This window comes from Nothobranchius furzeri, chromosome 5 (assembly GCF_043380555.1).
Source record: "Nothobranchius furzeri strain GRZ-AD chromosome 5, NfurGRZ-RIMD1, whole genome shotgun sequence".
NCBI lineage: Eukaryota > Metazoa > Chordata > Actinopteri > Cyprinodontiformes > Nothobranchiidae > Nothobranchius > Nothobranchius furzeri.
Window position 1 is genome coordinate 25,455,952 of NC_091745.1, and position 23,225 is coordinate 25,479,176.

At 46.4% G+C, this 23,225-nt stretch overlaps 1 protein-coding gene across 4 annotated transcripts in view; it reads left to right on the forward strand.

Annotated features, from left to right (window-relative positions):
- The window catches only part of tmem104 (transmembrane protein 104), a 117,970-nt gene that overhangs the window by 7,130 nt on the left and 87,615 nt on the right, over positions 1–23,225 (forward strand). Inside the window, exon 3 of one of the 4 annotated variants that reach the window (XM_070551513.1) lies at positions 71–13,062. The exons of the other annotated variants lie outside the window; for them this stretch is intronic. Coding sequence (XP_070407614.1) covers positions 2,017–3,237 — 1,221 coding nt within the window. The 5' untranslated portion in view covers positions 71–2,016 and the 3' untranslated portion in view covers positions 3,238–13,062. Of the gene's footprint in view, positions 1–70; positions 13,063–23,225 lie in introns of those variants that run through there. 4 annotated transcript variants of the gene reach the window in all.

The following is a 23,225-nucleotide window of genomic DNA, read 5'->3' on the forward strand; positions in this document are numbered from 1 at the left end:
GCCACTTTTTCAAACTTTTCTCCACTAACCTCCTCTTTTCCACCTTGCTCCTGTCTGTGATCCTCTCCAGTAGTGTCCCCGCTACCATCTCCTATGATCGTCAGACTCTTTTTGTCCTTCCGTTCGTTCACGATCGCCCAAGATGCACCGAGGATTTACCATCCTGTTTGTTTACCTGAGCGGCGCACCGGCCCGGAAGCAATCGATGATCCAGAGCTGCGCACCTCTAGCGATGTTTGTCCGGTCCCGGGAAAATGTCGGAGGAAAAGAGGTAAACGAGCAGGAATCCATGTGAGTATAAGACTTCTCTTAAAGCGTGGTTTATCTGGTAAACATCAGCGCGATTTTCTAGCTACTTGTCCTTTGTTTGGTGACCTGAGCGCCACTTCCGCATTCCCGCCAGGCCACGTTGCGACGCGGTTCATCCGTCCAAGTTTTTTAAGGTCGGTTTATCCTCATTCCTCAGTGGTTTCTCCTCCTGTTCCCTCCATAAGTGGTTTTTATAAACACCGTGGATGTAACCCTACTAATTTACGTCCACTAACTCCAGCTGTTTCTGTAGTTTCTGATTCCTCCACCTCACTCAGCATGGCTCTATTAAATTCCCGCTCTGTTAACAATAAGACCTTCCTGCTTGATGATCTAATTCTGTCTAAAAACCTGGATTTTCTGTTTCTTACTGAAGTTTGGCAGCAAACATCTGATTATTCTGGTCTGATTGAACTCTGCCCGAGTGGTTATTCTTTTCTTAGCCAGCCCCGGGGTTCTGGTCGTGGTGGAGGCCTAGCTGTTGTTTTCAGAGACCATCTTCCATGTAGCTCTACGAACTCTGGTCACTTTGCTTCCTTTGAACTGCAGCTGATTAAAGTCGGGTGTACGGACCCGTTCTACTGTGTTGTGGTCTATCGTCCACCTGGTCCAAACAGCTCTTTCCTTCAGGAAATAGTGACTTTCTATCCTCCTCTGTGAAGCTGTCCAGACTGGTGATTGTTGGTGACTTTAACATCCACGTTGATGATCCCTCCGATCTCTTTGCCATGAATTTCTCCAGCCTTATGGACTCCTTCAGCTTTACCCAGCATGTTTCTGGCCCCACACACACACCAGGGGGCACACTCTGGACCTTGTTTTTACCCTGAGTCTAAATACTGACAGTGTTTGTCCTGAGGACGTTTATATTTCAGATCACCATTGCATTTTCTTTAACTTGTCAGTTTCTGCATCCCCACCTCCTGCTCGCCGTATGGTTAGTTCTCGTTTTCTTAATGAGAGCACAGCTAGCAATTTTTCTGCTGCTTTTGATCCACCCTCTTCTTCTGATAACGACCCAGATTCCTTAACTTCCCAGTTTAACGAGCACTGCCTCTCCATTCTGGACAACATCTGTCCTGTCAGAGCCAGATCAGTTCCTGCAGTGAACCCTACTCCCTGGTTTAATGACAGCCTTCACAGCCTGAAGCGCCAATGTAGAAAAATTGAGCATTTGTGGAAGAAAACCCATCTCCACGTCCATCTGCTGCACCTAAAGGATCTTCTGACATCCTTTAACTCTGCAGTCAGAGACGCTAGGGTTTCATATTTCTCCAACCTGGTGTCCCAGAGCAAAGGGAACCCCAGGGTGCTGTTTAACACCATCAGCAGCATCGTCTCTCCTGCCTCTCCTACAGCCTCCATCCACTCTGTTGCAGACTGTGAGAACTTTCTGTCTTTCTTTGTGGACAAAGTCAGTAAGGTTAGATCTAGCATCTCTCCTTCATCCTTATCGCCGCCTCTCCCGACTCCAACCAGGCCCATCATCCTAGATAGCTTTGCTCCTGTTTCTTTGCCCGAGTTAACCAAACTAGTTAACTCTATGAAGACCTCTCATGCCCCCTCGACATCTTATCCTCATCTTTGTTTAAAAGTGCTTTTCAGTCCATCGGCCCCAACGTGCTCTCTATAATTAATGCTTCTCTGGTTTCTGGTCAGGTCCCTGCTTACTGTAAGAACGCTGTAATCCACCTGCTTCTTAAAAAAATGAGTCTTGACCCCTCTCTCCATAGCAGCTTCAGACCCATCTCTAAACTTCCGTTCATCTCCAAGATCTTGGAAAAGGTTGTGGCTAAACAACTCACAGCTGCTCTTGATGAACATAACATCTATGATAGCTTCCAGTCAGGTTTTCGTAGAGCTCATTCTTCTGAAACAGCTCTTCTTAGGGTTTCTAATGACCTTCTGACTCACAGTGATGCAGGGGACTGTTCTGTTCTGGTCCTGCTGGACCTGACTGCAGCCTTTGACACTGTTGACCATCAACTGCTACTGGAGAGGCTGAAAGACTGGGTAGGCCTATCAGGATCTGCTCTGGAGTGGTTCTCCTCTTATCTCTCTGAGTGCTCCTTTTCTGTGGCCGTCTCCAAGTCTAGGTCCTCCACCACCTCTCTTACCCATGGTGTCCCACAAGGTTCTGTGCTGGGGCCTCTACTCTTCCTCCTCTATCTGCTTCCTCTTCAGCACATCCTGAGCTCCTTCAAAGGAATCTCCTACCATCTTTATGCAGATGACATCCAGCTGTACATCTCCTTTAAGCCCCATGAGATGTCTAAGCTGCAGCTGTTACACACCTGCTTAGACTCTTGTCAAAACCTGGATGGTGGGAGCTTTCTACAGCTGAATGAAGATAAGACTGAGATCCTCATCTGTGCCCCAGACAAGCTGGTTCCCAAAGTCAGAGACTTTCTTGGTCAGCTTGCTTCCCACACCAAACCTTCCGTCAGGAATCTTGGCGTGATCTTTGACCCAGCTCTCACCCTGGATTCTCATGTCAGTTCTCTTGTTCGCTCTTCCTTCTTCCATCTCAGGAACGTTGCTAAGCTGAGTCCCATTCTGTCTCACTCTGAGCTTGAGACAGTTCTCCACACCTTCATCTCCTCACGCTTAGACTACTGTAACTCTCTTTTCACGTGTCTGAGCAGAGCCTCCCTGAACCGTCTACAGGTGGTTCAGAACGCCTGTGCTTGGCTTCTGACCAAGTCCTCCAAATACACCCACATCACCCCGCTTCTCCTCCAGCTTCACTGGCTGCCAGTCAACTCCAGGGTTCATTTCAAGATCCTGGTTCTGGTCTTTAGGACCTTACATGGACAAGCACCATCTTACATTGGTGATCTTCTTAGTCCCTACACCCCCAGCAGGTCCCTGAGGTCCAGTGATCAAAGCCTACTGGTTGTGCAGCACCAGGCTAAAGACCAAAGGTGACAGATCATTTGCTGCTGTGGCCCCCAGACTCTGGAACTCTCTCCCCCTGAGCCTGAGATCAGTGAACTCAGTGGTCTCCTTCAAAAAGCAGCTGAAGACTCACTTGTTCAAGCTGGCTTTTGTATGACCTTCTTCACCACTCTCTCTTTATTCTGCTCTTCCCACCTATTCCACCTTCCTCAGGAACCACTGATTTCCATCTTTCCTATTCACTCTCTCTCTTTCTTAACATGTTTTCTTTTAAATCACAATTGCTTATTCTTGCTCATTTTAAAAATATTTTTAAACATTTTCTAAGTGCTTTTTTATATTTTTACAATTTTTTATATTTTTTGTTTTTGTTTTTGTGAAGCGCCTCGTGATTTTGATCTTGAGAGGCGCTATAGAAATGATATTTTCTTCTTCTTCTATTGGGTAGCTTCATACTAGATTCATTACTTACATCCAACCAATCAAACACACAGACCCAAGCATGCCTCATCACCAAGCCCTCCCCTCTCTACTCCCCTCGCTACTTGGCGATCAGCTTGTCGATCAGCCAAGCAAACACTATGGACTGATTGGCTGGCTGAAGGTCAAACCTACCTACTAAAGGGAGCCTCTGATTGGTGGGTAGAGTCAGTCAGTGACGGCTTCCTGCATGCAAGATTTATTATCGGTCTGTATGCAGTGGGGTAAACATCTTCTCTGACTGCAGCTCGGGCCGGCCGCAACGTGAGGACAGACAGTCTTCCGTGAGCGCTCTTGGATGGGACAGGAGCCTGCTACAGCACCACTGCTCGGTGAGAGTAGGAAGCGCTGGGCTTCATGTCAGAATCTCCAAAAGCAACACTGATCACGCCCGCTTTCCTGTAAGGGCACCACTGACTTCTTTGTGCAATTTTTGCCCCGCCCACACGCTCAGAGACATCCATGTTCCTGAGAAGGCTGTGCAAACAAAACCCGACCAAGAGCAAACTAAGCTGACCAAGGTGTAAGTGTGCCATAACAGGCCGAACAGAGACCAGATATGGAGCTCCTGGGTATTTTTGTCATTTTTCTGATTATTGACCTCTGACCTTTGGGTGAACTTCCTGGGATGTGTACTCTTGGGAAGATTGGAAGCTATCTTGAATCTTTCCTTTTGTTGAAAAAGAATTAGGAAATTACCTATGACCTTTTGTGAGTTTCTTTTGTGACACGTTTGTGCTATGACACTGAAAGAATGATCCTTTATATATTCTGTTCCTCTTTGTTTAACGCGTGCACTACTTCCCATTCCGTAAACAGCACCTGATGGTTTTGGTGTCATGTTTGAAGGAGCAGAAATAACAGTTAATTTGATACATAAGACTTTCCAGATCTGATTTATGCTAGCAGTTCTGCAACACAAACCCCGACTGTGCTTCCATGTCATTAAAGTCAGTCACAAGAACATCTCTCTGATATTTTGATTTCTTCATTGGGAAACTCTGACTACTTATAATTTTGCCCATTTGATTGCACCATATTTAAGTTTAAAAGCCTGAAATGTATCCCTTCCTTTAATAGGAGATTATGTTTTAAAATTTTGAAGGCTGATGTTATTTTATTGCTAAATTTAAAAGTGCCTTTCACCTCCCGTCTATAAAATCCAGATTTGGATGAAGTCATCAGTGCAGATCTATATTCAACTATCAAGGGAAATTACCCAGTCCTAAATCATTGTTTTACTTTGACTAAGAAAGGACTTGTCGCACCCCAAATGGCCCGGCCTAGGCTTTTTGTTTTCCCCTCGGTGCAGAAGTCATCTTGCTTAATGCCCCTGGGTTTCCACTTCAGGAGTTATGATCCTGTGGACAATAGCTCGGCTCCTGCACTCAGCCTTGATTCATGGCTGCTGTACTCCTCAGCATTTTCCTCCCACATAATGGAAAACAAGAGAGGAGTTGAACAGGAAATGTTTACTGCTGAATGCATTTTATTTCTCTCTGCTTGACTGAAGCCTATTAACATCAAGTATACACTTTCTACTTCTACAGCGATGCATCATCAGAAAAGGTTTCTTAAGCCTTTTATCGGGTAAAGACACCAGTTAGAGAACACTTTATCAATATTAACAGCTGTGAAAACTACAGCTGGTTTAATTGGACCATAATGCATACTTAATTATTCATAGTGGTAAAAAATACTTGAAAAGTCAAATAATTGGTTGTGCAGCAAAAATGATGCTCTGGCAGTGGGGGGGGGGGGGGGGGGGGGGGATTGCAGCTGATCTTTTAAAGTTTTTGATCCCCCCCCCACCACCAAAAAAAACCCCCAAAAAGCATGGCAGCTATTCTAAATATTTCCTGAGATTTTCAGCATAATATCTTTTAGTGGGATCAGAGTGTCAAAGAATATTTTTCTCTGACTTGATTTCATCTGAATAAACGGTAACATCACAGAAGCTGCAGAACATGACACTTATAGGATGTGATTCCTGAAAGCAAAGTTTAGCTGAGGATAAAGTTTTCTGAAAATATTTGGAATATCTTGGTGCAGAAGTAAGACATTTTGGATGAAATTAGATTAAAGGTTTTTAATGTAGTTGAGGTTAAAATGGCTATTTTCCCACCATTCTTGTATTAGTTGCAGTTTTTTTTACTTGACCCCAGATGTCACCATGTCACATTGCATTTCAAAAAAACCAAATCCACTTTGGAAAATGTATTTTAATAATAATATTAAAACCCCAATAAAACCAGCATACCCCAGCTTTACGTTTTTTTTAATTGGACAGAATGAAGTTAAAATCATTTAAATAATTAAAGAGACTATGTGTATTTTTACCATTAATCTCTGGAAGTACCCATCAAAATGTTGAAAATGAATAAAACGATGTATATGTGGATCATTGAAAAATATTGGCAGCTTTGTAACTTATAACCATAACAATCAGTTCTACAGTATGTGGGGCAAAGGTCTAGCGTCTTTGGGGACACCATATTAGAAGCCATGTTTCCTTCTGGCCGGCTTGGGGTCCTGCGCCTGTTGATGATGTCACACTAGATCAGGGGTCGGCAACCTGCGGCTCTTTCATCCATCTGATGCGGCTCTCTGCTTGTAAACTAATTAATGAATATTTAAGTACAATGTATTTTATTTTACTGAATTAATTTTTTATCTGTAGCCAATTCTAAATTTAAAGACTGACTGCGTAAACCTGAGTAGGTTGTGTATGCTTGTGCGTAATCAAAAGTCTCTATAGGCGCTTTCTGAGCTGAAGAGGATATGAGATTCTGGACTGTTCCTCAGACAGGCTCATGGATGCACTGCAGGACCTCGAGCAGCGACAGTCACGGCGATATGGAGTAAAACTACCCTGAAATGTATGTACTGCCCACTAGTGCCAAGAAACTACACACTGCCACTTTAAGTTAGGCGATCATGTGCAGTTCTGTGGAAATTTTGCATCAAATCTAAAGATGTTTAAACCAGGGCACTCATTCAGCAAACTGTTACGTATCAAGCAAACGTACTAACTTCTATCCTACGAATGGAATTTAGAATGTTCGTATGAAGGCCAAATTTATGAAACATGCAATGGCCACTTGTACACATGTTCCTCCTCATTCAACTGTTGATAAATCCTGTTAGGTAATTTGATTTTATCCCATATTACCTTAAAGGACAACACACCCGAAGAGAGAGAGAGAGAGAGAGAGTAAATTGATTATTTGTAATGTCCATGTGTGTGGCTCAACCAGGCCCCATGTCCATGTGTGTGGCTCAACCAGCCCCCACTCTGCTTAAGCCTCAAAGCTTTCTCCTCACCTGCTCCGTATACCTGCATTCTCTAATTATCTGGTAGATAATATTTAACCTCCATAACCCTGGAACCTGAAATAAACACACATGACAACAAGGAAGACATTTCACCCTGAGTCTCCAGAACATGGAGAGTTAACGCAGAGAAACCTCCTCCGAGGCTTCCCCACGTCACTCCCCCTGTGCTCCCAGTTCTTCAGGGGCTTTATTCACCAAATGGATGGGGGAGAAGGCGGACCTTCTCAAGTTACAGAGGTACAGAGTTTTCTCAATTAACATCCTTGCTCAACCTTACACAGAGATTCATGATGTGTAATGGGCATCTTTTAGGTCTCAAAAAGGTACAATTATAAAAATACCCAACAAATCCCACTTGTGCTGCTCGTGTCCATTTACAGTCATACAGAAACACCCTCAATTAGCCATATTTGGTCACACCAAGTCCTAAGCTCATGAAGGAAATTCCTGTGTTCTTCCTTAAAGAAAAACAAAACTAACAAACCAAATGGTGAGGCTGAGGCACTTGTTGTCAAATAGGTTACCACTAAAAGAAAAAAATGCCACCCAGGAGAAGGGTGCAGAGGTTGTAAATCTGGTCTCTGTCCGAAATAAAGAGTTCAACATAAAACTGAAAATGAAAAAACATAGAGTAACTGATTGAATGCTCCAATTTGTCCTCATTTATAGTTTACATTTAAAGAGTTGAATGCATTTTCTGTTTGGAGTTTGTTTTGCTCATGTTTGGAAATGTTTGTTGTCTGAGTGCAGCTTTCTCCATCAACTGCAGAGCTGTTAATCAGTTCGGTTGCCTTAACAACTCGAGCAGATTAGTGTGCTTACTGAAGACTCATTCCCTATGGAGTGCACGTTCTGCCCAATCAATCAATCAATCAATCAATCAATCAATCAATCAATCAATCAATCAATCAATCAATCAACTTGATTTGCATAACAAATTTAAAAACCAAGGATTGACCAAAGTGCTGATCAATTTTCCAAATTAACAATGCTAAAACAATAACAACAATATTAAACAAAAAAAAAAAACACATTAAGAACACTCGAAGGCAAAAGAAAGTAATTGTTTTCAAATTTGATTTAAAAATCACCATGAAAAGGGAGTCTTTTGTCCAAATGGAAGGTTATGCCAAAACTTTGGGTCTGCTACAGTAAACACCCGGTCCCCCTTTCTGATGCATCCAGAGAAACAGTTAAATGTAATTGGTTTGCAGATCTTAGATACCAAGAGCTATTGTAAGGAGAAAGGATCTCAGTAATATATGCAAGGACATTAAGAGCTTTTAAAACAAAATCTTCCTCAGACACACACACACACACACACACACACACACACACACACACACACACACACACACACACACACACACACACACACACACACACACACTGCAATGAAGCTTTTTCTCCACTTACTGGGCTGCATGGTGGCGCAGTTGTTAGCACTGTTGCCTCGCAGCACGAAGGTTACAGGTTTGAAACTCTGCTGCGGCCTTTCTGCATGGAGTTGCGTGTTCTCCCCATTCATGCGCGGAAGAAGAAGAAGGAAGTATCATTTCTATAGAGACTCTCAAGATAAAAGTCACGAGGCGCTTCACAAAAACAAAAATTGTAAAAATATAAAAAAGCTTTTAGAAAACGTTTAAAAATATTTTTAAAATGAGCAAAAATAGACAATTGTCATTAAAAATGTAAAGAAAGAGAGAGAGTGAATAGGAAAGAGGGAAATCAGTGGATCCTGAGGAAGGTGGAATAGGTGGGGAGAGCAGAATAAAGAGAGAGAGGTGAAGAAGGTCATACAAAAGCCAGCTTGAACAAGTGAGTCTTCAGCTGCTTTTTAAAGGAGATCACTGAGTCCACTAGAGCCCCCTTCAGACAGGCCATGAAAAACGGAAATGTTCCGGAATCTGTCCGTAAGACCTTTCTGTCTGAATACAAACATCCAGATAATGTGTTCCGGAATTTATCCGGCGAAGCCCCTAGTAACAGGTCCGGACTTGTTACGGACAGGGTGGCTGCTTCAGACTGGTGAGGTAAAGTTCCGGACAAGAGGGAGGGGGAGGAGGAGGGGACCGGGGGATGCCGTGCGCACCTAGGTAGCTTGCTGCTGTAGCATGCGGCGAACCACGGCAGCTCGCCTCCTACGGTACCGTCTAGACGCGCGACGGAGCGCTTCACACCGCTTCAGTGATTCCTTTAACCATTGAGCTTCATCATCCAGGTCTCTTATGCGTCTTCGTGTGCGCAGAATTATGCTTAAGTGCCTCGTGATTTTTATCTTGAGAGGCGCTATAGAAATGATGTTTTCTTCTTCTTCTTCTTCTTAACATGAGTCCGATTCTCTCTCCCCCCACCACCCCCCGCCGCCGTCAGACATCTGGAACTTTTCCCTGCTGTGTGAACGCAGCCGAAAGGACAAGTTCCGGTACAAAAGTGGTGTGTCTGAAAACACAGTTCCAGTTGAAAACCAGATTGAATTGTCCACAAATGTTCCAGAATGTCAGTCTGAAAAGGGCTTATGGCTGTCGCGGTTGAGGAATTCCCCCTGCGGTGATTAAGGGTGGCTTAATATTGCGGTGTGCGATATTATTGCAGCCCGTTTTTTATTGCAGTACTATCTAAACATAATGTTTACACATTTAAAAAAGGTTAAAAATTGCCGTGCCTTCTTTAATAACACTTTACTGAATGCAGATCAAAGAGCAGTAACAACACAGATCGCAGTAACGTTTGTTTCTCCGACAGTCGGAGTCCGACTGAACTTCAAAACAACAAAATTCAGGAGAAGGTTAAACTTTGTTGGGGTTATTAGGAGCGAACAATTAGTAAGCTTCAACTTACTTTTGGATTCTTCAATAAATTCTGTAAATATGGGAATATTTACTGATTTATTAATTAATTAAGATATTCTTAGACATACGGGGCACCATTCCCCTTTTACCGGGGAAAAATTGAATCCAAAACTCTTATCAGTCTTTCTTGAAGTTCGTAGAATCCTTGGAGCAGAGACTTCTCTTCGACACAACAAAGCTACTGGAGACGAAAATCTGAATTTTATAACGTTTAATTAACAATTTGTCAAATGAATAAACAGTGGCATAAATGAATAATAACCATGTGATATAATAAAAGGATGTATATTCAAAATAATGTTCAAGGTGTTTGTGTGGTGTGTGTGAGTGAGTGTGTGTGTGTGTGTGTGTGTGAGAGATGAATGGGTCTTTGTTTCCCCAGAGTAGGTGGGGGAAAGTGAGCTGTGAGTGTGTGTGGGGCTCTGCCCCTCCCCTCGCATTCAACAGGAGACCTGGATGTGTAAAGTTTTCTACTTTCCCGAACACTTAGTGGCTTAGAATCACAGTAAAACTTAACTCAAACACTTCAAAAGTTAACCAACAACAAAAGGGTCACTTGTAAATTATTTAATCTAAAAGGGAGTCGGCAGCCTGGCCAGAGCTGACGACTAAAGATATTAGCGATGATCAATAAGCAGTTTATTCTTTCAAAATGACCCGAAGGACGAATTGGGAGCGAAAGAGGAAAACACGAAGCTACTTTTTAAGCAATAGCACGGTTTTATTGCTTATTCTGGACTATAGAGGAAACGGGAGAAGAAAAGGAGAGAGAAAAAAATGAGTTTTCTGATCACCAAAGCAGCAAGGCGTCCCCGCTGTTATGATTTGACGGTTCTCCGTTTTCTCCGCAGTTTTCAGCGTCATCCGTCGGTTTAATGCTTTCTCCGTTGTTTGGCTCCACGAGTGTTTCTCCACGGAGCGTCTCTGAGAGCTGAATGGAGCTCCGCTCGTTCCCAGTCAGGTCCCGATGGAGTTGAGTGTAGTTTCCAGCGGTTGCGTGGCTCAACTTGGCACTTAGAGCTTCCGCGTGCTCAAGTTGTCGGAGCGTTGACAAGCGTGTCCTTACCGCCAGGTATCCTGGGCAAAAGAACGAGGTTTCTTTGTCTCTGCTGAAGATTTATGGTCTTAGTTCGCGGGAAAAGCTGCACGGCTTCCCGCACATGCGCAGAACGTGTTTCTGGTACTAGGCGGTGGCGTCATCACAATGCTTCCGTGTGCAAAGCATCATGGGAAATGAAGTTTCTTGGCGCTGATGTGATTATTTGCTTTTCAGAGCAATTTAAGCACAGTCATTTTGGAGAAAATCACTGCATAGTAATTTCCTCCTGAGGTCAGACCCTCAACATTCCCCCTTTTGGTTTCGGGGATCGCGCCCAAAGCTCGATCGTCGGAAGCACAGATGGGTTTGTTCCTCATGAACGTAGGTCGACTTGATTGTCGGAAGCACAGGTGGGTTTGTCCCTTAGGACGTTGGTCTCCTTGGACGCCTTTGTCTTTGGTCTTTGTCTTGGATCCTGGCGCCTTTGGTCTTTGATCCTGGTCAGGCACAAAGAGGATAGGAAACGGGATAGTCCCCAACGCGCATAACGAGAAGAAGCCACTCACGCAGGTGGTACGCAATGAAGATGTCGTCCATGCGAGAGGTAGTAGTGTAGAAGGAGGAAGGTCGGTGGGCGGTTAACTCCACGAGTGGACACAAAGGCATCTCACCGCCGGCCATACAGTTCAGTTTATGGAGCACGCGGTGATGTACGAGGTCCATAGTTCGCAAACGCGCATTGACCTATGTGGTCCCAAGATTCCCCCCTTTTTGGTCCAAAGGGTGGATCAGGACAGTCTTTGGGCTAAAACAAGGACCATAAAACTAAGAGGTACTACAATGTGCTGGTGCGTCAGACAGAGTCATTGACAGACTGAGCTGGGCCGGCACATAACCACTAGTTAATATGTGACCAAGTACGAAACAAAAATACAGAAAACCCAAAAAAAAAAAAACATATAACACCCAAGAAAATTCATAGCAACCTTGAGGTCTCATAAAATACATTCTTAGGTCATACATTCAGTGTGTAGCTTATAAAGAATGTGACATAATGCAACACTCAGATAAAAAATGTGAGGTAGACTAAAGTGAGAACTACTCTTAGGGTTACAGAATAACAAAGAAAATGTTGCTCACCCCCTTTAGACAGGTGTGGTACATTCGCGCTTGGAGTCTACCCGAACGCGGTCACGAGGCACACCGTAGGTGAGCAAGTGCATCTTATCTTGGAGTTTCTTAACACGCCTGTAGGCGGAATAAGCAATCACGGCCGTGATGAGCCATCCCATCCCCAGGGCGACCAATGTGCAGATTAAGGTGGTATAATCTGTGTCAATGTAGCGTCTTGGGCGTCAAAGTAAGTTCACGCGGGTTTTGTGTGAACTTAGCAAATTTGGTTCCTTCAATCAGTAATTGTTGGTCAATTTCTAAATCGATGGTAAAGTTATAACCCTGGAAAGCGTCCATGATCTCAATCTCCGAATCATGCTGTTCGAGGTTGAGGTGATGGAGTGCCAGGTTTTTAGTTCAAAGTGGAAATGCCTACCGTCCTTTCAAATACCAATGTTCAGCATCGACCTAAACTTATAGATGTGAGGTGTCACAATTATGGGAACGTTTAACAGGAAACCGAGTTCTAATTTTTTTCCAACGTGAATGGGAATTGCACTGCCTAGGCTGTACGCTAGGTGGATTTGTGAAAGGTGCACAGTAGAGGGGTAGCAGCTGTCAAGCTATCTTTGAGCAGGTCCAGTGGTACCAAGTACGGGGAAATACGACTTTCAACCAAGCTGTCCAGCGTGGAACTTACTTCCCTGAGCAGGTCCTGCATCAAATCTCTCACCACTCATGTGTACACAATATCCTGATGTATGGTTTCAGACAAAGTCTTGATTGCACGTAGAGATTCATTAATCAGAGCAGAATGTAGGTTGACAGTTACAAGAGTACCCTGTAAGGTTTTAGTAAGTACTTCCTGTTAGCGTTCTAGGAGGAGTTTCTCTTGGTTAGTGAAAATGACGGCGGGGGGGGGGCTTGGTTCTTTGTCGGTTAGTACATGTTAGTGGGTTAAACGTGCACTTTCCCCCCCTTTCCATTTCCATGCTTAAAACTATGTGGAGACTACGTCTACCTCCTGCGGGGAGTCTGGTCTCTGTACCCGCGGGGATGGTTTGACGTAGGGTTTGATTTGGTTTGCATGCACCCATTTGTAGACAGGCTCCTGTCTCGCTTTGGTGATGCGTAACCTGTATGCAACTGGAGAGAGTTTTGCCACGATCTCAAATGGTCCTGACCAGCAGGGCAGGAACTTCTTAGGTTTGCGTGCCGGTTGGGCGAACCGAAAGTAGAATACTTTGTCACCCACCTCGTATTCGCGGCTGGTTGTCTTTTGGTCGTAGTAGGCCTTAGCGCCTTCTACGTTGGTCTCCAGTTTCTTCTGAGCGTGCGCGAACGTAGCTCTGAGGTGTGTTTTCAAGTCTGCCACATACTGATGGGCGGTATAGGCAGTGGCAACACTGACATCCTCTGGGTGATACAGGAGGTGCAGTGGTAGAGTCATCAGTCTGCCGGTCATCATCTCAAAGGGCGTAACCCCTGTGGATCGCTGGGGAGTGGACCGTATGGCCATCAGGACCAGAGGGAGCTTGACGTCCCAGTCCTTCCCAGTGGAGCAGACGTACTTTTTGAGCATAGAGACGACCGTGCGGTTCATCCGTTCGACCTGTCCGGATGACTGTGGGTGATAGGGGAGGTGGAATCTCACTTCCACCCCCAGAAGTTCAAACAGGGACGTCATTACACTGGATGTGAAATGAGTTCCTCGGTCAGAGTCAATGCAGAGTGGAAGTCCCCATCGACTGAAAACGTGGTTAATCAGCAGTACAGCGGTTATGACGGCTGTATCGTTTGGCGCTGGAAGGCATTCCACCCACTTTGTGAAACTGCAAGTTACAGTTAGCATATATTTGTTTCCTCTTGCCGATTTGGGAACCGGTCCAACCCAGTCGATCTGCAGGTGGGACCAAGGGAAGGTTATTCCCCTGCGTTGCAGTGGTGCTCTAGCAAGCGGCTGGGAGGGTTGAAACTGGGCACAGACGAGGCAGCCTTGGACATAGCTGTGTACGTCCTTGGACATCGACGGCCAATATGCTACTTCTGTCAGTGACGCGAGGGTAGCTTTTGCTCCGCGGTGACCTCCAACCGGAGTGTCGTGGGCGTAGGCAAGCATCACTCCTCTGTGGTCGAGTGGAACAACCCAGCGCGGCGGGCTGTGATCGTCACGTATGTAAACTAACAAATCGTTTTGTAGTTTCAGATGCGCGAGTTGACGATGCAGGGTTACCAAATCTCGGCTTGCGCCAGTAGGTGGTGACGGTTGTTTAGACATCGGGCCCTTTTGGAGAAGCTCGCGGATGAGCTTCAGGTCAGGATCTTGTTCCTGCATGGTGACTAGGTCCACGTCATGTGGTTGTCTGCCTAGAAACACGGGTACCCCAATGTTCTGAGGTTCGTCTGCCTGTTTAGCATGGCGACGAGTAATCGCACAGACCTCGTGAACGGCCTTGGGTGGAAGCCACTCGTCTTTGAATTCCCAGCAGGTTCCCTGGTCAGCACCGAGCTTAGCAAGGCGGTCAGCTTCGTCATTACCATCTTTCTCCGGACCTAGGGTCCTGGAGTGACCTTTGACCTTTTTCCAGTAGACCATTATGCCTTTCTCAGTGGTGAGCAGATCACACGCTAGGAATAACTCCGAGTGTTTCACGTCTCTGTTCCTGGCGTTTTTCATGTGATTCTCCTTCCACATGGGGAAGTGAGAGATGAAGCTGTGTCTAGCGTAGTTTGAATCAGAGCAAAGGACGATTTGAGTGATGTCCAAGGCTGCCGCCTGCTGGAGGGTTATCAACACTGCAGCAATTTCGGCGTACTGACTAGACTTTTGGCCCAACCGGTAGTGATTTGGTTGCTTAGTGTCACAGTCCACCCAAACGACTCCAACCCCGGCACGGAGCTGGCCTTCGTGAAGGTAGGAGCATCCATCAGTGTAAACTTTCGGAAGCCCTTGGCAAACATTCTCATCAAAGTAGCGATGATTGGATGCGGTTGGGTAGACTGCGGCAGGTGTGTCCAGGGGGCCCATGACGGAGTCAGAGTCACAGTGCTGGCAGCCTGCTAGCCCTTGTCCTAGCGCTAGCTTGGTGTTCTGACCATACTTGACCTCAATGTTGTATCCTTGGAGCACCATCATCCACGTCGCAATGCGGCTGTTTGACACTCTTCCTTCGCGCAGACGCTGGCTGTTTAGGAAGGTGACAGGCTGATGACACGTTTCAATGATCACTTTCTGTCCACCGATGTAACTACGAAAGTGTTCGACGGCCCAGACTGTAGAGAGGAGAGCTCTCTCGCAGTCTGAGAACTGGAGTTCCACCTTGCTCAGAGGCCTGCTGGCGTATGCCACAACTCTCATGTCCTGATCGTGTTTCTGCTTCAAAGCAGCGCTCAGGCAGTGAGAGGAGAAAGTAGCCTCTATGTAGAACTCTTTATCCTTGTCTGGGTAAGCCAGACAGGGTGCGGACGCCAACTTCTGTTTTAGGAACTGGAAGGAGAGTTCTTGGGGTCTGTCCCACACGAAAGGTGTGTCGTTCCGAAGCAGCTCAGTGAGGGGCCTCGCTGTTTCAGCGTACTCCTCAATGAACTGTCTGGAGTAGTTGCAGACTCCGAGGAAGCTCCTGAGTTCAGTCAGATTAGCTGGGGCTTTGATGTCCTGAATGGCTCTAATGCGTCCCGCTTGGGGCTCGACTCCATTAGGGCCAACCAGCAGTCCAACATACTCCACTTTGGTTCGACACCACTGTCCCTTGAGAATCGCCAATTTAGCTCCGGCGTCAGCGAGCTGTTGCAGCACGTGACGGAGTTCGGCCAGGTGCTCCTCGAAGGTTCGACTCCTCATCAAGCTGTCATCGACATATATGAGGTTCCCTCTGGAAGCAGCATCTGACATGGCTTTGTGGAGGAAGATGTTGAACTCGGCAGGTGAGTTAGAGTAGCCAAAGGGGCAGCGAATCCAAGTATATTGGCGATTTCCAAAGGAGAAAGCCAGTTTATACTGGTCTGCCGGCTCAACCTTCATGGTCAAGAAGCTGTTGGCTACGTCAACCGTAGAGAAGAAACGAGCATCTCTGACTCTGGCTAGCTCCTGATCTAAATGGATCATAGGCCACCTGGAGAGAGGTACTTGTTTGTTCAGTGCACGATAGTCTATGGTGAGACGCCATTTCCCAGTCGGTTTCAGAACCGGCCAGATGGGAGAGTTGTAAGTGGAGTTACACTCTCTGATGATGTTTTTCTCCTTCAGCTGATCGAGGATCTCCTGGATCGACTCATAAGCAGCGAGGGGAATCTTGTACTGACGTACAAAAATAGGAGGGGCATTCGGGTTCGTCGGAATGCGAACCGTGTGCAGGTTTGTGAGTCCACAGTCCAGGGAGTCCCTGGATAAGATGGACTGAAACTCATAGAACAGGCTTCTAAGCGCTGCTCTCTGCTCCTCTGACTCCAGCGCATCCGCTTTGTCAAGCTGCTGGCTGACTTCGGCCTCGAAGCCGTCATAAGGTTCAGAGGAGGAGGGTCTCTGATGTTCCGGGCTTTCAACTGGTGACTCAGAGGGTTGAGTATTTATTGCAAAAACCGTTAGACACTGACCGCAGTCAGTATCTAAGGTTGCACTGCAAATAGGTTCCTCAGGAAGGGCTTCATGCCGCTTGATGGTAATCATTTGTGAAGGGAAAGTACTGAATGTGTCTACACCAACCTGTCTGTCGTTCAAGAACAACGGAAGTTGTCCGATCACGGGGACTGAAAGTTCGAAGTCATGGAATGAGCTATCTATCAGCATGCCCAAGGGCTTTCCTGCCGGCAGGTGGATAGGACTCTGGGTCGGATTTTCGACCAACAAGTACGCAGAACGATTGTTCAGCTCCAAGAGTGGCATGCCACAGACGGCTAAGTTGAGCTCCAAGAAGTGTGGTGATGGCTGGAAGAAGGCCTGTGTGCCTGGCAGCTTCTGATGCTTCATCAGAGTCAGACGAACAGGCACTCCTTTGACCAGTGGGGGCAGAACCGTGCTGGCCTCAACCACTGCACGGCAGGCCTGTGGAATGGTCTGTCCGGACAGCAAGTGTTCACGGCCTTCTGAGCGAGGCTCAGAGGAAGGTGTGGCCCGGTCCCAAAGGACTTGATTGCAAGTGTCCAGCTGGGCACCTAGTCGAACCAGCAGATCTGCTCCAATGAGTGCAGGTGGATCAAGCTGTGGTATGATGCTGAATGTATGTGTGAGCTGTCTTGCTCCAAGTTGGATAGTCAGAGAGCAGACCTCTGGCGCTTTCAGGAGCCTCTGCGGCCAAGTAGGTGACAAGAGCCGATGGCTACGTGTCACACTGACCAGAAGGGGGTCCTTCTGACGCAGGTGTTCAAACGTCTGCTGGCTGATGGCTGACTTTTCAGACCAAAGAGCAAGGCGAGCATCTGAGATGTGGGTGCAGTTGATGGTAAGACCACCAACTATGTGTGGTGCATATGGCTGCAGGCTGACGTTCTTCAGCGAGCAGAGAAAAGATGAATGTGTGCGGAACGGAGTTCCAGGAGCGGTTTCATGCCTTTGCAGGCGGACATCGTCTGTGGGAGCTGTAGGGAGGGGCATGACCTTGGAACAAGGGTTTTGCGGCTCACTTATGCTGACTTCAAGAATGGAGGATGGTCGGCTGCTATCTGGGTTCCAGGGCTTAGGTGTGTCCACCTGGGCCCACAGTTGACCCTTCTGGCAGTCGATGAGGGGAGCTAGACGTTCAAGCAGGTCCTGACCAACGAGAAGTGGTTCAGTGTCTAGCTGGCAGACATAAAACGGGTGAACCAGAGTCATGTCTTGGAAGGTGATGTCCAGCCACGCCCGGTGAGTGATACACTCCCGGGTCTGGGTGTAGCTGGTGATTTTCAGGTCACAGGGTTCTACCTGGACTGGTTTCCCGAGCGACCGCATGGTGTCAGACACGCGATGGAACAGTGTGGAGCACATCAGGGTGATTTCTGAGCCGGTATCCAGCAGAGCATCAACCTGTATGCATCCACCTACGTTGGTGCTACAGTACAAACGGCGAGCATGATCATGGTTTGTTAAGTCACCAAGGAACTTCAGAAATTTAGTATCAGGTTTCTCTGGGGGGTAGATTTCAGGAGACTCCTGTGATCTACCAGTAGTGTTCCCCCAGCTGATCAGGTAGGTCCTGGCCACGCTGGGAGGTTGAGCCACGCCTAGTCATGCGGACGTTGGCTCTGGGTCTGGCTTCTTAGAAGAAGACTTTGGTGCAGGGGTCTCTTCTGCATATCTCAGCTGTTCCTTCTGTTTAGCTAGGAACTGCTGAAACATCTCCTGGAGGTCGGCTTTGGTCAAGTACTCACCTGCGGACTTGTGTTCGGGACCTACCTGTGGGCGGCGCTCCTTAAACCTTCCACTGTTCCAACCTACCTGCCGTTGGTTTTGGTTGGGCCACTTCCTGTCTGATTGTCCAGACCTAGGCGGCCAATCAGCACCCCCCTTCCCCTGTTGAGGAGATTGGGACTGCTCTCGCGGTTTAACAGGTCTAGGTTTAGCAGATTTTGGCTTAGTGGGTGGAGCTTCTGTGCCTTCGAGCTCCAAACGCGGCTCGGCGTCGGGAGCTAGGTGCATGACGCGGTGACGTGCGTCAGGCTTTTGGGGCTTTCCGCCGGCTTCCCAAGCCTGTTGAGCATATCTCCTAATCTCCTGAGTTGTCAGTTTTTTCATCCGACAATACATTGAGACTTCGGATCGAACAAACTCGTGCAGGTTGTAAATGAACAGGGATCTGAAGGCAGGGTCTTCCTCGAGCCCAGGGCCGTTTCGACCTTGGAAATAAGCACTTTTGAGTCGGCGATAATACTCTCTGGGGGGTTCGTTCCTCCCGTGTTTGATGGAGAAGGCCCCCATTGTAGCTGACGCAGAGTCTGCATACGTGGCGTATTCATCTCTCAACGCTCGGCAGAGCGAGGAGTACCGATCTCGAATGTCAGGTGGTAGAGTTTCCATGAAACCATGCACCGTTCTAGATGTGGTTTTCCAAATTAGCTTGAGCTTTTCCCTTGAAGAGGGTGCTGGAAGATCAAGCAGACAACGTTCTATCTCCCTGAGATAATCGTCGACATTGGATTCATTGGTGTTAGGATCAAAGCGTTCTATGTCTTTAGCTAGCGATTCAATTTGACGTACACGGAGCCCTGACTCACGGTACGGCGCGTCATCCTCTGACTCTGACCCACGGTCTGTCTCAGAAGGCGCTGGATATCGCTGGTGTGCTCTGGGCTCCCAATGTTGACTCCTGGGGCCCAAATCGGGGTTCGGCATGTTGTGGCGGGCTGCTGGCACGTCACGTGGGTGTCTTGGGAGGTCCTCCTCCCGGGGCACGTCTGCGTAGTGCAGCCTGCGTCTTTCAACTGGGGCTTCTGCGTAATACGCTCTGTCCGGGTACGGACTGGCGTATGATGCTTGGTCATGCAGCTGGTTATCGGCATGCCGAATACCGGAGTAGCTAGGATGGGTGGATGGTTGAGGTGCAGCTTGGGCTTGTGCATAACCCCAATCGGCACCTTGCACCCTTTGTGGACTGGGGGAGCGGTCTAAATAGAGGTGCCGCTCAGCTGGTCGACTTCTCACTGATTGAGAAGGCCGTGAAGATGAGGGTGGTGGTCCAACCTGGGGTTCGAGGGCGAACTGCCCTCGGCCCCTAGGTGGTCCTGAATGCCCTAGAGTGTGTGTAGGGAACGGGGCCGAAGGTTGGGACAGATGAGCTTCATCTCTCCCCTGCGGCGTGCGTCCGTCCAGAGAGTCATGGTGTTTCCCCCCTTCCCACTGTCTGTTGTCATCAGCAGAGGGGGGCGGGGTCTCCTCCCCATCTTCCCCAGGATCGGTGCTGGTGTTGTCTTCCTCCTCATCCTTCAGACTTCCATTTCGCTGTTTTTCAGCTAGCATACTCTGGAGGTTCATGATCTCTCGATCATGTTGGAGTTCTCTCTGATAGAGGATCAAGGCTAACTTAGCTAAGTGAACCTGGATTGGTTTTGTACCATCCGGGTTTTCTATTTGATCGATTACAGCTTCTAGCTCGACGCTACGCTGTTCTTCAGTGAAATCCCTAGAAGGGTAGTCGGGTTCTCGAGCAACCGCGACCAGTTTGGACAATATTTGTCCAGAAAGTAGGCCAGGTTCATAGTCGTGGGCCGCAGCGCCACCTGGTTGCTGGGAGTTGGTCAGTTCACTACTCTGTCCCTCCATTTTTAACAACCGAACCAAAAATAGCCTAGTAGAGCTTCTGCAGATAGCTCAAGCTGCACCTTTTGGGCAGCAACTGCTAGCTTTGTAGCAGAAAAACACTAAATTAACCTTTGTGCGCACAGGTTTTAGCGTTTTAAGATTGCACGGAATGCCGTGACTAACGCCTAAAATACTATTCCTTTCAGTATTTTAGCAAAAGCTGGTGCGTTGCCGTAGCAACGTCTTACAACACTTGCAGTGTTAAATATGCTAGTTATTCCTTCAGAATATTAGCAAACAAGGTGTTATCAGTCTTTGAGTGAAGGTTTCAGTTAGTTATAATAGCCACTGTGAGTTAAAGTCGCTAAATTAGCAGTTAATTTTAGCCTAAAAGGGTTAGTCAGAATTACTTACACGCTGCACCTTTAATGAGGAACTGAATTTTAACCTAAAAGGTTAGCCAGAATTAATTACACGTTGCACCTTTAAGGAAAAACTGAATTTTAACCTAAAAGGTTAGCCAGAATTAATTACACGTTGCACCTTTAAGGAAAAGCTGAAATTTAACCTAAAAGGTTAGCCAGAATTAATTACACGTTGCACCTTTAATGAAAACTGAATTTTTAACCTAAAAGGTCAACCAGAATTAATTTACACGTTGCACCTTTAAAGAAGCACTGAGTTACTGGTGAGAGTTCGATGCAGCTTCCTGCTCAGCGAAATCAGCACCACTCTGTTGCTGGTTCAAGGCTGAACAACTGATTATTTTTAATTCAAGCTCTTTGGATTTATTTGTTTGTTTGTGCCGGATAGAAATCTCTGTGTATCCAAGCCTCACACGGCCGCACCAATAAATGTTGGGGTTATTAGGAGCGAACAATTAGTAAGCTTCAACTTACTTTTGGATTCTTCAATAAATTCTGTAAATATGGGAATATTTACTGATTTATTAATTAATTAAGATATTCTTAGATATACGGGGCACCATTCCCCTTTTACCGGGGAAAAATTGAATCCAAAACTCTTATCAGTCTTTCTTGAAGTTCGTAGAATCCTTGGAGCAGAGACTTCTCTTCGACACAACAAAGCTACTGGAGACGAAAATCTGAATTTTATAACGTTTAATTAACAATTTGTCAAATGAATAAACAGTGGCATAAATGAATAATAACCATGTGATATAATAAAAGGATGTATATTCAAAATAATGTTCAAGGTGTTTGTGTGGTGTGTGTGAGTGAGTGTGTGTGTGTGTGTGTGTGTGTGAGAGATGAATGGGTCTTTGTTTCCCCAGAGTAGGTGGGGGAAAGTGAGCTGTGAGTGTGTGTGGGGCTCTGCCCCTCCCCTCGCATTCAACAGGAGACCTGGATGTGTAAAGTTTTCTACTTTCCCGAACACTTAGTGGCTTAGAATCACAGTAAAACTTAACTCAAACACTTCAAAAGTTAACCAACAACAAAAGGGTCACTTGTAAATTATTTAATCTAAAAGGGAGTCGGCAGCCTGGCCAGAGCTGACGACTAAAGATATTAGCGATGATCAATAAGCAGTTTATTCTTTCAAAATGACCCAAAGGATGAATTGGGAGCGAAAGAGGAAAACACGAAGCTACTTTTTAAGCAATAGCGCGGTTTTATTGCTTATTCTGGACTATAGAGGAAACGGGAGAAGAAAAGGAGAGAGAAAAAAATGAGTTTTCTGATCACCAAAGCAGCAAGGCGTCCCCGCTGTTATGATTTGACGGTTCTCCGTTTTCTCCGCAGTTTTCAGCGTCATCCGTCGGTTTAATGCTTTCTCCGTTGTTTGGCTCCACGAGTGTTTCTCCACGGAGCGTCTCTGAGAGCTGAATGGAGCTCCGCTCGTTCCCAGTCAGGTCCCGATGGAGTTGAGTGTAGTTTCCAGCGGTTGCGTGGCTCAACTTGGCACTTAGAGCTTCCGCGTGCTCAAGTTGTCGGAGCGTTGACAAGCGTGTCCTTACCGCCAGGTATCCTGGGCAAAAGAACGAGGTTTCTTTGTCTCTGCTGAAGATTTATGGTCTTAGTTCGCGGGAAAAGCTGCACGGCTTCCCGCACATGCGCAGAACGTGTTTCTGGTACTAGGCGGTGGCGTCATCACAATGCTTCCGTGTGCAAAGCATCATGGGAAATGAAGTTTCTTGGCGCTGATGTGATTATTTGCTTTTCAGAGCAATTTAAGCACAGTCATTTTGGAGAAAATCACTGCATAGTAATTTCCTCCTGAGGTCAGACCCTCAACAACTTTTAAATGCAAATTTGGCTGCAGCATCTGACAAATAAGAAACAAGTCCCCATTTTGTTTACAGGTGCTGGCCAGTAAATTAGAATATCATCAAAAGGTTGAAAATATTTCAGTAATTCCATTCAAAACGTGAAACTTGTACATTATATTCATGCAATGCACACAGACCAATGTATTTCCGATGTTTATTACGTTTAATTTTGATATTTATAGGTGACAACCAATGAAAATATCAAATCTGGTATCTCAGAAAATTAGAATATTCTAAAGGCCAATGAAAAAATGTTTGTTTCTCTAATGTTGGCCAACTGAAAAGAATGAACATGAAAAGAATGTGAATGTATAGCACTCAATACTTAGTCGGGGCTCCTTTTGCCTCAATAACTGCAGTAATGCGGCGTGGTATGGACTCGATCAGTCTGTGGCACTGCTCAGGTGTTATGAGAGCCCAGGTTGCTCTGATAGTCGTCTTCAGCTCCTCTGCATTGTTGGGTCTAGCGTATTGCATCCTCCGCTTCACAATACCCCATAGATTTTCTATGGGGTTAAGGTCAGGCGAGTTTGCTGGCCAATCAAGGACAGGGATACCATGGTCCTTGAACCAGGTGCTGGTGGTTTTGGCACTGTGTGCAGGTGCCAAGTCCTGTTGAAAGGTGAAGTCTGCATCCCCATAAAGTTGGTCAGCAGCAGGAAGCATGAAGTGCTCTAAAACTTCCTGGTAGACGGC